The 16,319-nt window shown below is 38.2% G+C and overlaps 1 protein-coding gene across 8 annotated transcripts in view; it reads left to right on the forward strand.

Annotated features, from left to right (window-relative positions):
- The window catches only part of USP9X (ubiquitin specific peptidase 9 X-linked), a 212,878-nt gene extending 197,245 nt beyond the window's left edge, over positions 1-15,633 (forward strand). For 5 of the 8 annotated variants that reach the window (XM_077294797.1, XM_077294792.1, XM_077294793.1 and 2 more), the window contains exons 36-45: positions 4,097-4,220; positions 4,471-4,696; positions 4,829-4,958; positions 5,051-5,236; positions 6,524-6,744; positions 7,401-7,489; positions 7,599-7,755; positions 8,113-8,334; positions 10,008-10,103; positions 13,954-15,633. In XM_077294797.1, the coding sequence (XP_077150912.1) occupies positions 4,097-4,220; positions 4,471-4,696; positions 4,829-4,958; positions 5,051-5,236; positions 6,524-6,744; positions 7,401-7,489; positions 7,599-7,755; positions 8,113-8,334; positions 10,008-10,103; positions 13,954-14,088 (1,586 nt within the window). In that variant the 3' untranslated portion in view covers positions 14,089-15,633. The remainder of the gene's footprint in view (positions 1-4,096; positions 4,221-4,470; positions 4,697-4,828; positions 4,959-5,050; positions 5,237-6,523; positions 6,745-7,400; positions 7,490-7,598; positions 7,756-8,112; positions 8,335-10,007; positions 10,104-13,953) is intronic. The other 3 variants (XM_077294799.1, XM_077294795.1, XM_077294800.1) reach the window with 2 other exon arrangements.
- Positions 15,634-16,319: the final 686 nt, after the last annotated feature.

Genomic DNA, 16,319 nt, shown 5'->3' on the forward strand with positions numbered 1-16,319 from the left:
TGACAGGTTCCCTTTAAAGGGAACCTGTCACCTGAATATTGCCTTGCGCAGGCGTGTACTCCAGAGGACAGAGAATCAACTCAAATCCAATATTGCGGCCAGCATGCAGCCAGCGGGTAAGGAAAGGGTGAATCACACACCCGAAAACCCCGCCCATATGACCCAAAACTGGTCCCGCCAAATTCAGGTGACAGGTTCCCTTTAAGTATATTATTCCACATGTGTTAAAGAAGTTGTCCACTACTATAACTTTTTTTTTTTCATAAATCTTGCTATTATGGGCCAATGAAAACATCTACTGTGTTTATTTTAGCAATATTACCTTTTATCATGCTGTAGCAAAGCAAGCAAAGCAAAAGGTGGTTACTTTGAAGAACCTAGAATATAAGACATAATTTCAGTTGTTTCACACTTTTTTAAGTATATAATTCCACATGTGTTAATTCATAGTTTTGATGCCTTCAGTGTGAATGTACAATTCTCATAGTCATGAAAATACAGAAAAATCTTTAAATGAGGTGTGTCCAAACTGTTGGTCTGTATAGTGTGTGTGTGTGTGTGTATATAATATATAATATATATATATATATATATATATATATTATATGTATATGTAGTATTATATATATATATATATATATATATATTATATGTATATGTAGTATTATATATATATATATATATATATATTATATGTATATGTAGTATTATATATATATATATATATATATATATATATATATATATATATATATATATATATATATATATATATATATATATATATATATATATATTTATTACTTTTGCGTATTGAGAATTTACATGCTATGTGCAATCGCTTTGCTTCCACCAGCTCCCATGCAGCATGGTGGTCATGTATGGATCATTGTTTCCATACACATCGTGATGGGGTGTGTAATCTTCCACCTGCCGCAGTGACCACTAGGCGGCACGTGTGTATGAATGCACATTCCTTGGTAATTCAATTTTATTGATAAGGAGTTACGCTTGTTCTTTAAATTCATATATTCTTTCCTGTTGAATGTTTATTTTAGGGAATAACCTATGTTAAACTTTAACCCCTTTCTGACATTGGGCGTACTATCCCGTCGAGGTGGGGTGGGCCCGTATGACCACCGACGGGATAGTACGTCCAGAGCGATCGGCCGCGCTCACGGGAGGAGCGCGGCCGATCGCGGCCGGGTGTCAGCTGACTATCGCAGCTGACATCCGGCACTATGTGCCAGGAGCGGTCACGGACCGCCCCCGGCACATTAACCCCCGGCACACCGCGATCAAACATGATCGCGGTGTGCCGGCGGTACAGGGAAGTATCGCGCAGGGAGGGGGGCTCCCTGCGTGCTTCCCTGAGACCCTCGGAGCAACGCAATGTGATCACGTTGCTCCGAGGGTCTCTTACCTCCTCTCCCTGCAGTCCCCGGATCCAAAATGGCCACGGGGCTGCATCCGTGTCCTGCAGGGAGTGGCTTACCAAGTGCCTGCTCAGAGCATGCGCTTGTTAAGCCTGCAGCACTGTCAGTCAGATCGCCGCTCTGACGGAGTGCTGTGCAAACTGTCAGATCAGCAATCTGTGATGTCCCCCCCTGGGACAAAGTAAAAATGTAAAAAAAAAATTTCCACATGTGTAAAAAAAAAAAAAATAAAAAAAATTCCTAAATAAAGAAAAAAAATAAATAATATTCCCATAAATACATTTCTATATCTAAAACAACGCTTTATTATCCTACCACCGAACAAAAAGCGGAAAAACACGCGATCAAAAAGACGGATATAAATAACCATGGTACAGCTGAAAACGTGTTGTCCCGCAAAAAACGAGCCGCCATACAGCATCATCAAAGAAAAGATAAAAAAGTTATAGTCCTCAGAATAAAGCGATGCAAAAATAATTATTTATTCTATAAAATAGTTTTTATCGTATAAAAGCGCCAAAACATAAAAAAATGATATAAATGAGGTATTGCCGAAATCGTACTGACCCGAAGAATAAAAATGCTTTATCAATTTTACCAAACGTGGAACGGTATAAACGCCCCCCCCCCCCCCCCCCCAAGAAATTCATGAATAGCTGTCATTCTGTCTCACAAAAATCGGAATAAAAAGCGATCAAAAACTGTCACGTGTCTGAAAATGTTACCAATAAAAACGTCAACTCGTCCCACAAAAAACAAGACCTCACATGACTCTGTGGACCAAAATATGGAAAAATTATAGGTCTCAAAATGTGGAGATGCAAAAACTTTTTTGCTATGAAAAGCGTCTTTTAGTGTGTGACAGCTGCCAATCATAAAAATCCGCTATAAAAAATGCTATAAAAGTAAATCAAACCCCACCCCCTTAGTTAGGGAAAAATAATAAAATTAAAAAAATGTATTTATTTCCATTTTCCCGCTAGGGCTAGGGTTAGGGCTGGGGCTAGGGTTGGAGCTAAAGTTAGGGTTGGGGCTAAAGTTAGGGTTTGGATTACATTTACGGTTGGGATTAGGGTTGGGATTAGAGTTAGGGGTGTGTCAGGGTTAGGGATGTGGTTAGGGTTACCGTTGGGATTAGGGTTAGGGGTGTGTTTGGATTAGGGTTTCAGTTAGAATTAGGGAGTTTCCACTGTTTAGGCACATCAGGGGCTCTCCAAACGCAACATGGCGTCCCATCTCAATTCCAGTCAATTTTGCATTGAAAAGTCAAATGGCGCTCCTTCCCTTCCGAGCTCTGCCATGCACCCAAACAGTGGTTTACCCCCACATATGGGGTATCAGCGTACACAGCACAAATTGTACAACAACTTTTGGGGTCCATTTTCTCCTGTTACCCTTGGTAAAATAAAACAAATTGGAGCTGAAATAAATTTTGTGTGAAAAAAAGTTAAATGTTCATTTTTATTTAAACATTCCAAAAATTCCTGTGAAACACCTGAAGGGTTAATAAACTTCTTGAATGTGGTTTTGAGCACCTTGAGGGGTGCAGTTTTTAGAATGGTGTCACACTTGGTTATTTTCTATCATATAGACCCCTCAAAATCAAATGAGATGTGGTCCCTAAAAAAAATGGTGTTGTAAAAATGAGAAATTGCTGGTCAACTTTTAACCCTTATAACTCTCTAACAAAAAAAAATGTTGGTTCCTAAATTGTGCTGATGTAAAGTAGACATGTGGGAAATGTTAAGTATTTGTGTGACATATCTCTGTAATTTAAGAGCATAAAAATTCAAAGTTGGAAAATTGCGAAATTTTCACCAAATTTCCGTTTTTTTCACAAATAAACGCAAGTTATATCGAAGAAATTTTACCACTATCATGAAGTACAATATGTCACGAGAAAAAAAAGTCAGAATCGCCAAGATCCGTTGAAGCGTTCCAGAGTTATAACCTCATAAAGGGACAGTGGTCAGAATTGTAAAAATTGGCCTGGTCATTAACGTGCAAACCACCCTTGGGGGTAAAGGGGTTAAAAAATAGTTTTGTCAGACGTCTCATTGGAATATATGGGAAAAAAAACACGTCTTGTGGTGATCGTTTTTTTTTTTTATGTAGTGTTGTGTTTTTCTGTGTGTTTTACATAATGCAGATATATTTGTTTATTTTCAGGGCAAGAGCATTTGATACCAAAAAAGAGAGAACGACAGCGGAAGCTTATTTAGGTTATAAAATACATAACAAGTTTATTGAAATAGCAATACAAAAAATTTTTAAAAACATACAAAACCGTGTTGAAGACGATAAAATACAAAGACACCAAAATGTGCCTGGCCCTCATGTAATTCTGATGTCCATGATATGTATCAAATACTACCCAGGATGTATAGACTCACAAAAACACCTCCTAATTAAGAGGTCTCACAGCACACCATAGATAGTCTATAGAACAGTATGTATTGAGTGGATATGGCAAGGTAACCAATCTCCAACTGCTATACCTCAGCTCTGTGAGCACCAGAAGACATAACCAAAAGGAGCATATCTCACCTGGGTATGGAGGGACCCCGGCACGCACCCTAACGCGCGTTTCGCCGCTGTCGCACCCTGCTTTCTCAAGGGGGAAGTCTGTACATAATGCAGATATATTTGTTTATTTTCAGGGCAAGAGCATTTGATGCCTGAGCCAGAAGAAATCACCATGATTAGTATACAGCTTGCTGCTAAATTCCTATTTACCACAGGATTCCATACAAAGAAAGTGGTCCGTGGGCCTGCCAGTGACTGGTAAGTGGATCTGCTTAGCACCTGAACGCTTGTACCTTACATTGACAACTGAACCTGTAATACTCAGGTCCTTCCTGCATCAGTCACAATGCATGCCCACTACGTTCTCTCAGAAAATAGGATTAACGGTTTCCATACATATGAAACATGTTTTAGATGTTTTCCTCTGCAGCCTCCATCTGAAAACCACAAGCTTTTAGTGTAATTTTAGATTTTGTGCTTCTGACTTGGTTTAATGCTTTTTTTCCAGGTATGACGCTTTGTGCATCTTGCTTCGCCACAGCAAGAATGTTCGCTACTGGTTTGCTCATGGCGTTCTCTTTGCTTATCCAAATCGCTTTTCTGAATATCTTCTGGAATGCCCTAGTGCTGAAGTTAGAGGAGCTTTTGCAAAATTGGTAGTATTTATTGCACATTTTTCTTTGCAAGATGGACCCTGTACTTTACCCTTTGCATCACCTGGACCATCCAGCCAGGTAGGTGTACATTTTTCCTATCAACCGTCATCATCTTTCACGACTGTATCTCACTCATCTCTTCATCTTGGAGTCAAGTTCTGGTTCTTTCTTTGATTTTTCATATTTTTTTCTTTTTTTTTTTTTTTTTAGACATATGATAATTTGAGCCTGAGTGATCAGTTGCTGAGGGCAGTCTTGAACCTTTTGAGAAGAGAAGTGTCCGAGCATGGACGTCATTTACAGCAGTACTTCAACCTTTTTGTCATGTATGCTAATCTTGGTAAGAGAAACTGTCTTTAGATTATTCAAGTTTAAGGTGACCATTAAGAGCTAAGTTAATACAGATCTTACCTTTTTTATTTACTTTTTCAGGCATGCAAGAAAAGACCCAGCTCTTAAAACTCAATGTGCCTGCAACATTTATGCTAGTAGCAATGGATGAAGGGCCAGGTCCTCCAATCAAATATCAGTATGCTGAATTGGGCAAATTGTACACTGTAGTGTCACAGCTAATCCGGTGTTGCGATGTATCATCGCGTATGCAATCTTCTATAAATGGTAACGCACTAAAATACACTTATTTGACAACATGAGTAAAAACTCAAGTGTGTATGTTAGAAGAAAAAACAGCATCTGCTTTTCCTCAGATTACACATGTGCAGCTGAAGAATGGTTTTTTTTGTTGTTGTTTTTTTCCCTTCCCCCTCGCTTCGCTATGGTATCATATACAGAAGCAGCAGAGCCATGAGGAATGTATGCAGCAGTGTTGCTGAGAGTTCTGCACTAGAATAAGTTAATTGTCTCTTCAGAGAGGAAGAGGACTAAAACTCTAGTGCCACCTATTGGAAGTAGCAATCCTAGCAGTCAATGTCGACCCTTTAACGAGCCTTGTCACATGACTTAAATAAAAGCCAAAACGGAACCTCAATCTGCTAATTTCCCTGCATAAGGGCTCATTGAAGATGGAAGAGAAAAAAGTTAAAAATTGCACAATTGGTTAAATTATTGATATTTCTCAAGTTAGTTTGTATAAATAAAAAAAAAAATTAAAAAAGTACAAATCTCAGGAGATAAATCTTGTTCCCAGAAGGTCTACTACTGGTGTATCAACATATGACCCTACATCTCCAATCGTGTGTGTTAAGGGGACTGTTTGACTCTTTTATTAAGCAAAGTCCACGTCTTACTCTATGGATCGGTTGGGTTAGGGTTGCCCTCACACAGCACTGATCACAAGTTGACGTATTAGGTATTCTTGCATGTCAAACCCATGCTGAAAGTGGAGCTGCCAGGACCTACACTTCAAATTAGGGCACTTTTCTTAATAAAATTGTAATATAGGTTTCCCCATAAATATTTAGTCTTAGATCAATTTTCAATTAAAACCAATGTAAGCAAATAAATGCTCTTATCTATATTGTTACTTATTTCACTACTTGTGTTCTTTTGTTTCACAAGATATCCATATATAAGTGCTGGTAGCCACAGATGCTCAGTAGTAAGTCACACCACTTTTTGTCTCTCTTGTACACGGATAATGTAAGACCTATAAATATTTGTACAAGAAGCCAGTAAGAATTGGTGAACAAGGAGCGGTATCTTGCCAGCACCTGACAAATTAGGTGGATGTTCTGATAGAGAATGAAAGGAACACTAGAGACGCCATGACTACTAATGTCAGTATCGCTAAACCCGTTTTATTAAAGGATTCTAGTGAAAAATGACAATTTTTGAATAACGAGTAAATTCATATTTAATTGTGGATAACCTTTAAATTATTAGTGAATGCTTTAGTGCTCAGTACAAATTCTACAATATGTATATGCCTTTTATATGCCATTCCAGGTAATCCGCCACTTTCCAACCCCTATGGAGATCCTAATTTATCGCAGCCTATAATGCCACTTCAACAGAATGTGGCAGAGTTGTTGTTTGTGAAAACCAGTTATGTAAAGAAAATCATTGAGGACTGCAGTAACTCTGAAGAGACCATCAAACTTCTACGATTTTGTTGCTGGGAGAATCCACAGTTCTCCTCCACAGTTCTTAGTGAATTGCTGTGGCAGGTGAGAAACCAATGGCCTTGTGTACCACTGGGAAATGATTTGAGCCGCTTTGATTAAGGCATGGGTTCTTAAGCGAATAAGTTAAAGCAGGGGTGGGGAAACTCAGGCCCGCTATCCATTTATGGCCTCCAATGACCACCTCTCCAGCCCCCCAGTCAGATTTCTGGGGGCCGCAGTGCTTGGGCTGGCAGTTGTGTATTTTAATAGCCACTGACCTTTAGTGAAGCATTAACTACAGAATGCTGAGACACCTGCAGTTAATGATTACGTCCTGACACCAGTGCCAGCGTCAAGCCTTACTTTGTAGGTGGAGTTAGCGCACACTTTTTATGGCACCCAAAGGATGGTATAAATATCTAAATGGTCCGTGGCAGAAAAAAGGTTCCCCACCCCTGGTTTAAAAGGCAGATCAGTCCTTCAGCCTGTCTCTACACTCTGTCCGTTACATTAGGACACATGATTACGGTAAATATTAAAATCGGGCATACTGATACAGGACCAAAATGTTCATTGTGGTGTCCTTGGGAGTGTACTTCGTTTTTCTCATGACTGTAGATGGTTTTCATATTTCTATCAACCCTTTGTCAACAGCTATTCAGCTCTTGTAAGAGGGTGTTGTCTGTCCTATGACTGATGTTTCCCCAACTTTTCTATAGGTAGCATATTCTTACACCTATGAGCTTAGACCCTACTTGGATTTGTTACTCCAGATCTTGTTGATTGAGGACTCCTGGCAGACACATAGGTGAGCTCCTTTATTAACAATTTGTGACCATACTTAAGTAATACAACTTCTTGTTTATCTAGTTTTTTGCTTTGTGAACCGCATCACTGATGACCTTTTCTGTCTTTAGGATTCATAATGCACTTAAAGGAATACCGGATGACAGAGATGGTTTGTTTGATACCATCCAGCGCTCGAAGAACCACTATCAGAAGAGAGCTTATCAGTGCATAAAGTGTATGGTGGCTCTCTTCAGTAACTGTTCTGTCGCTTACCAAATACTGCAGGTAAGGAGGACTTGTCATATGCTAGAACTGGTCGTGGAATATGAACCCCCGTTACATGCGTTTACTGTTATTCTATTTGGGGAACTGTGCAAAAGTTAGATATGCATATGTCATAATACAAAGAGTTAAAGTTGTATAAGGGAACACGTAGTTACTAAAATATTTAAAAAAAAAAAAAATTATCTCTTTGGATTATGACACATGCATATCTATTTCTGCTAACTACTATCTATATCCTGACTGTATATTGGTGAGAAATACGATTTGCCTATTCATAAAGCATTATAATGTACATGTACTGTTATTGGACACTTTTGTTAAAATTAATCCCAATTCTCATTCTTTTCACTACTCTAGAGTAATGGAGATTTGAAAAGAAAATGGACTTGGGCAGTGGAATGGTTGGGAGATGAGTTGGAGCGGCGACCTTATACTGGCAATCCTCAGTATACCTACAACAACTGGTCACCACCAGTACAAAGCAATGAAACCTCAAATGGCTACTTTTTAGAGAGGTCCCACAGCGCTAGGATGACTCTTGCGAAGGCCTGTGAGCTCTGTCCGGAAGAGGTAATCGTTGTAAGCTAAACTTTTATTCCTTATCCTTTTGCTACTCGACATTTTGAAACTAAAGCTTAAATGTTTTTCATCCTTCAATTAATTAGAAAATGGTCCCAAACAGCAGATTTCATAATAAATTAGACTTGAAGTGAAGAAGGCAACATTTCAGCCCTTCAATTCAGGTCTTGTTCCTTGTCAGCATGATACATGTACAGGGTCAAAATTGTGCTGTATTTGTTTAGCATGGTTAGAGAGTTGTTAAATCCTAAAGTACACATGAAAAGATACTTTGCAACGTTTCTTATCAGAGAAATCTGCAATTTTTTTTCCCGCTGAACTGATCATTCATAATAGAAAAAAAAAAAAATAAAAATAAATAAAAAGTATTGTGCAGGCAAAAAAAAACAATTCGTATTGAGACGTGAAAGCTGTGATTTGATTTGTTGCTATGAGCAACCAAGCCAGCTTTGCTATTGGACAGTTTTTAAATGTCTACCCACTGTACACTTTTAGGTAGTGAAATCATGACAGATTTTACATGTAAAGCTTTTTTTTTTTTTTTTTGGGGGGGGGGGGGTTGTTTTTTTGTTTGTTTTTTTGCTGGCACTGTACAATGGAGAAGTTAAGAGGGTATTTCAGGAGAAGTTGCAACAAAATGTCTGTCTGTCTCTAGGTCCTCACTCCATAGACTTACAAACATCAACTGAAATCCCATCTTGGTAATGAGAAAATCTGTCTTCACTGAATTTGGACTTTACATATTTTACCCACGAATTGAGAGGGAAAGATCAATCCAGAAATAGAAATAATCAAATTTTGCCTATTTTCATGCATACTATTGACTTATGAGACAAAATTTAAAACAACGGTTACACTTTAAGGACATCTGTTAAAACTGAATGCTGTTGCTACTTTTTGGACCATGATACTGTTACCCCATTTATAAAATGGTCCTATGTCCCTTTTTAGGGGGTCGTACTTAGTATACTGGTTGGCGTTTAAGGCAAAGTTTGACTACAGTAATACTACCAAGGAATTTGTTTCACGCCAAAGACTCAGGCTTCATTTCTGAGAATGTGGTACAAAGCTGATGTTATCAACATGGGTCTACAATGAAAGCAGCTCCATATTATTGCCAAATAAACTGCACAAGAGTCTTGCCCCCTTTAGTCCAGGGAATATGTTTGCTTGAAATATGAGTACTTCTGAATCCAGAAAAGCTTCTCGAGTTTATATTAAGTACTACTAACTCTACTAACTTTCTACCAATAACACTTGACATTTTGAGTTTCTATCTGTATTTTGACGCCTTGGTATTCAGGCACGTATGTTTTTTGTGTTCATTTTATTTTATTGGAATACTTAGCCTGTTAATGCCATTAATATATCTGCAGTGGTTCCCACCTTTTGGCTTATTCTGGCTGCAGACATCTGCTTTCTGATATTTTCATATACTTATGATGCATTAAAAAACAACACTGGTATTGGGGAAAAAAAGACCCAATATAAGAACGCAAGTACAGCTAGAGAATTGAAAACAAGGTTCATTAAAACATAATGTATAGTGGGCTCCAGAAGAAGGTGCAGCATAATATATATAAACCAATAGATGATTCTTCTGGCTGTAAAATCTTTTGAATCTAAGTTTGTAAACTTTTATATGTAAAATACGACTCTTGCAAACTTTATAGGAGCCAGATGACCAAGATGCTCCTGAGGAACATGAGTCCTCCCCTCCAGAAGATGCCCCATTGTATCCCCATTCACCCGGTTCTCAGTATCAGCAGGTATAAGATGAACTTCTATTTCTTTCTTTTTTTTACTGATGCGCTACCCCAGGTATATTACATCCTGGTGTTTGATGTCACGTTTCAATGAAACAAGCCACTTATTATTTTAATGTAAACACCTAATTAGCTTTTGAGGATGGAACTAAAGTTCGTAAATGACAAGATATTAAAACATCTCCTGACCTCTGACATTATTTTTAGGCCTGCAGGATTGGCCACATCCTACAGTCATGCTTTAGATTCAACTTACATACTTTGTTATATTCCCGTAAGATCGACCTTTATCAGAAAAATGTGTCAAAATCAGATTGAAATGTGTGTGTGTGTGTATAAAAATATGCATTTGAAGCACCACACAACTATTAGCGTTCATCTGGCTGTCCCATAAATTACTTTGTCCATCTTTAGTCTCCTGCTATTAGGCAAGTGAAAGGCTCGTGCTACTTAAGTAGATATTATGTATACTAATACATAGGGTATGGATTGTTTATTGCTGTGCATGTGTTGGATGCTTTGGCATGAATGTTTGACATTTGTAAGATTTTGCTGTGATGTTAACACAAAGCTGATTTACTGTCCTTTAACATGAGTGCCTTCAATTTTCTGAAGGTAGAACTCACCCATGTTTTGCAGTGTTAATTTATTAACCAATATATCCCAAAATTGTGTACCCATATAAAAGTGTAGTTGGGCAATGCATCTACAGTGGTGCTCGAAAGTTTGTCCCTTCAGAATTTTCAGTATTTCCACACAAGTCCTAATTAGAGATGGAGAACCAAATCAAATAAATGACCCATAAGTATTAAAATGTCATATTTCTATAGAGAAAAATGAACCAATATCACGTCTGAGTGGCAAGTGTGTGAAATTTTTAATTATCTGATGTTACCCTTCTGGTGTTTTCAAATCAGGTGTTTAAAGAACAGGGATTTAACACCTGTTTGTACATGCCATGATGCACTTCCACAAAGGAGATTTCTGAGGACCTCAGAAGAACTGTTGTTCATTAGGCCAGAAAAGGTTGCAAAACATCTCTTAAGAGTTTGGACTCTGCCAATTCATAGACAGATTTATTTACAAATGGAGGTAATTCAAGACGGTTATTACTCTCTCCAGGAGTGGTCATTGGACAGAGGGCAATTTTAAGATCAAGATGTCTAATCGTCACAAAAGGAAACCAAAGTAGCCTCTAAACGGCTAAAGGCCATATACATTTATGTTCATGAGTCCACCATCAGGACCCTGAACTACAATAGTTTGTGTGGCAGGATTGCAAGGAGAAAGCAATTACACTCCAAAAAGAATGCTGCCTGTAATTTGCTGAATATCATCTGGAAGGCTGTGGACAGATGAGACCCAAATAAAGCTTTTTGGATTAAGTAAGAAGCATTATGTTTACAGAAAAAGTAAACCTACACTGCAGCATAAAAACCCTCATCTGTGAGACACCATGGTAGTAACATAGTTTGGACCAGTTTTACTGCATCTGCTAGGACTGCTTTCCTTATTGATGAAACAATAAATTAACATTTTCTTTGGCATTAACTGAAAAATTCAGGACATCTGTCCTTGAGCTGAATCTCAGGGGCACGAAGATCATGCAGCAAGACAGTGACCCAATGTGAGCAGACTACTAAAGGAAAATTTTAAAAGTTTTGGAATGGCCATGTCAATGTCCTGACCTTAATCCTGTAGGAAGTTTTGGTGGGTTTTCTCCCATGAGCTGCTCTCTTCATGCACTTCCACAACAGAACATAGTCAGAGCTGTTTTGTATGGATGAATGGGCAAAAATTTCCCCCCCAAACTTAATGTTCAGTACTAATCAATTACTGAAAACTTTTATTTATTTTTAGTTATGAGCACAAGTGCTTGTTACTAGAGTTTGCCTGTTGTGCTTGGGTATGCAGATTATCGCAGGTGCTTGAGTGACATGTTCTTGGGTCTCTCTGGCTGTTTAACAGCCGTGGAACATGTGGCTGGGGGAACTCCCAACTTGTCACTCAAGTACCCGCGATACTCTGCATACCCGAGCACCCTCTGCTATCTCGTGTAACGAGTACTTGTGCCTCATAACTATTATGCTTTGGTTTTCTATCCCGTCATATTCCGCAGTGCTTTTCAGACATGGGCATCACTGTCCCCATTGGCACTCGCAATCCAAAGACCTACTGAATCCCATACAAACTCCTTGCAGGTGGTGTTCTCGGTGGGATTTGATCTCTGTAACCCAGTGCTGCAAAGCATCTTCAGTGCTTCCCATTTAGATGCAGTTATTGCTGCTATAATGAGGTATCGCCAGGTACTGAAAAAAGTTTCACTTTAGTCATTGAGACATGTGATATTGGCTCACTTTCCTCAATTTAAAAAAAATGTCTGATTCATTTTGTTTTATTCTCTGTATCTACTTTTAGGACTTGTGTGAAAATCTGATGTAGTTTTATGTCAAATTTTATGTGGAAATATGGAAAATTCTAAATGTTCGCAATCCTTCATATACCCACTGCATAGGTGTCTGTATTTCCAGGTATAAAAGTATGACACAACTGATGCCCTTTTAATATTGTGGAATAAAAATATCCTTTATTCCATCTAGCTGTTTTGTGCACTAAGTCCCCCCCAAGTTCTTTGACCTTTTACTTTGAAGCACTTCTATCAAAGTTTTTATCCTCTTTATAATATGGTGAGTGCAATATATTTAGCATTGTGTACTTATAATTGTTCATTTTGCCCTTCTAATGGAAAATAAACAAATTAACTGAGTAGGTCTAAAGGTACCTTCACACTCAGCGACGCTGCAGCGATATAGACAACGAGCCGATCGCTGCAGCGTCGCTGCTTAGGTCGCTGTAGAGACGTCAAACACAGCAGCTCCAGAACGATGCAGGAGCGATCCTGTGATGTAACGGTGACTCACTTATCGTTCTCACAGGTCGTTAGCTCCATGTAAAACATTGCTGGCATTGTTGCTTTTGCTGTCAAACACGACGATACACGCCAACCTGACGACCAAATAAAGTTCTGGACTTCTAGCTCCGACCAGCGATATCACAGCAGGATCCAGATCGCTGCTGCGTGTCAAACACAACGAGATCGCTAACCAGGACGCTGCAACGTCACGGATCGTTGTCGTTCTCTTTGAAAAGTTGCTGAGTGTGAAGGTACCTTAAGACCTCACAAGATTAAAATAGATTACCTGAAACCCGAGCTCTATGTAGAAACAGGAAGTCTCTCTTCCCTGTGTGGGTCATCGCCCTCTTAAACTTCTGGCCCAGCTGCTGCTCCTCTTTCTGCCAGGGACTTCTGCAGTGACTTAGGACTCATACAGAGAAAATGGGCCTCCTGTTTCTACATAGAGCTTTGAAGGATTCAGCTACTCGGTTTTAATCTTGTAATGTCATAGACCGAATGGAAAAGAACATAATTAACTTTGTAGAAAGGCAAAATGATCAATTGTAAGTACACGGTGCAAGATAATGATTGCAATATATTAAGAGGATAAAAACTTTTATGGGAGTGCTTCTTTAATGGCAACTACACATACTCTGATATCTTCGCATCTGACCTGTTACTCCTCAAATTGTTCAGGAGATGGTGCATATTACCTTCCTTGTTCTAACCCAACTTTCTACGATGTCTTGACTTGAGATTGCAAGAACATTTTAAATGGATCTGAACTTATTAGAGGTTGCGATAGAGCAGAGAGGTAGTGGTCTAGATTAAAGCTGTTTTTTGTTTTTAATTTGGAGAGCGGTTAGTTATGTATATTGTATGCACTTTGTTTTTGCATAGGTATGCTTAAAAAAATCTAACCTGTAACTTTTGTTTCCAATTTTTACCATTTTCTAGAATAACCATTTGCATGGACAACCATATACTGGCCCAGCAGCACATCACATGAACAATCCTCAAAGGACAGGCCAACGAGCACAAGAAGAATTTGAAGGCAGTGAAGAAGCCCCCCTAATTCAGACAAAAGATTAGTGAAACTTAGTCATTTTACTTAACTCCTCCAAGACTGTGCACCCAGGCCTTACAGTCCAACCTTCCTTTGTGTCTGGCTAATATTTAAAACTAGAAGAGAAAAAAAAACTATTCCTAATCAACTTGGAGTGGAGAGTCTATTCACTGTCTTATCTGCAGAAACTTGCTGTCAATATATAACCCGCCTGCAGTGGAAAGTGTATAGTGTTTTTGTAATAAACGGCCTGATGCTAATGTGTAAATGGCAAAGGTGTATATAGTATATTAATGTTTGACTGTTAATTCTTAAGCAAGACTTTTTTTTTTCTCTTTTAATTTGGGGCTCGACAAGATACAGATTTACAAAAAAAAAGAAAAAAAAAAAGGAAAACACAAAATCTCTGGGAAAAAAAACTAAACTTTAGTTTCTTGAACTATGTGCTCTGCTCAACGAGAATTTTTTTTTTTCTGCCTCAAGGCAGTTGAATTTTGACGGCAAATAAAAAGCAAAACCTTTCCACGCCAAAACACCGAAATAGTTCATTGTTAACATCTGGCAACCAAGATGGTTTTCCTCTGAGCAACGTTGATGGCTGGTAAACTTTAAATGTTTCTAGTGGATGTGGATAAGTGATCATCTTTGTTTCTAGCGTTCCTTCATTGCCTTCTCCATACTCATAATAGTTTAAATATTTGAAGATTCTTATTGCTGTAACATATAGCATGGCTTCACATCAGGCTAGTGTAGCCAGACATGGGGGTTTGGGAGGGATAATGAGGACTATATGCCATGATCTACAAACAGTTGCACTCTTCAGGGCTTTTTTTTTTTCTTTTTTTGTTGTGTGTATTTTCTTAGACCTCGATTATTAAGTGGACAGAGAAATTAGAGAGAAATTGCACATGTGCCCATTTGTAATATTTGAGAATTGCCTGTGAATATGATACATACGACTTAGGTTTCAATAATTAACACAGGATGGTATGGGGGAGATCAAATATGCAAATAATCACTATGCCAGGACCTCTGAAGCATAGTAGAGATGGTATTTTGTGTGCTTGTTTTGTTCCTTTTTGGTAAAGCTTATTTAAGACACTTGTCTGGCACTTTTCCCTTCTACTGCATCTCAATAAAGTGAAGGCCTGTGACATTCTATGAATACCACTGCCTGGGTAAAAATTGGTGGTATTTGCTCAGCGTACAACATTTCTACTTGAAATTAGTTTTGTTTTGTAGTCCTTAATCAGCTCCATGAGAAATATTTAACGTAAAGCAGGGACTGAACATAAGAACTACTGGCTAGTCATACACATTTTTGTTTCTTTGGAGGTAGCGCGAGTTCCAGGCTAAAAATGTTTTACTAACTTCAAGCAAAGCAGTAAATACTGTATTTAAGCGAAAAATTGGTAACTTGAATGTGTGTATTTTTTTTGGGACCTGTCTAAAAACCAAATACTCCCTGCAAACCAGATACAGCCCATCCTATAATATTTAAATATTTTGCTGTTTTATTTTATAGAAATTATTTTGCTGAATTCACAAATAGAATTTGATTTAAGAAGAAATCCTGTTGTGTGTTTTTATTCTTATTGCACAAACATAATTGTATCATAGTTCAGTGCCGAATATTATGTTCGATATATTTATATTTATTTTTTCAGAACAATCATCCCATATAATAGATTTGCAATAGCGTTCTTTTACACATTTACCTGTCGGGTTAGTGTATTACATGTACCTATATATAAACCTGGAATCTACTCATGGCAATAATATATGATAAGCAAGGTGGGTGGGTGCATTTAAACTTATTTTTGTTTTTTTTCCTATGGTGTATTTTTTTTTCTGTAAATGTTTTTTTTTTCCCAACTAATGTTTTCTCATTCTGCTTTCCATTCTATTGCTTATGTGTATGCGTATCTTCTATTACACAGATTTTTACTAACAAGAACTCAACATGAGCTGTCCTGCAGACTTACTTTGACCTTCCCACTCCAACCAAAAGTGGGGCACACATGTCCATAGGAATACAAGTCCATAGGAATTTGTGCTTAAAGGAAACCATTTTACAAATTGTAATAGTGATATGGCTGTGTGGGTGCTAATTAGTGATGAGCGAATATACTCGTTACTCGAGATTTCCCGAGCATGCTCAGGTGTCCTCCGAGTATTTTTTAGTGCTCGGAGATTTAGTTTTCATTGCCGCAGCTGAATGATTTACATCTGTTAGCCAGCATAAGTACATGTGGGG

The sequence above is a fragment of the Ranitomeya variabilis genome, chromosome 3 (assembly GCF_051348905.1).
Source record: "Ranitomeya variabilis isolate aRanVar5 chromosome 3, aRanVar5.hap1, whole genome shotgun sequence".
Taxonomy (NCBI): domain Eukaryota; kingdom Metazoa; phylum Chordata; class Amphibia; order Anura; family Dendrobatidae; genus Ranitomeya; species Ranitomeya variabilis.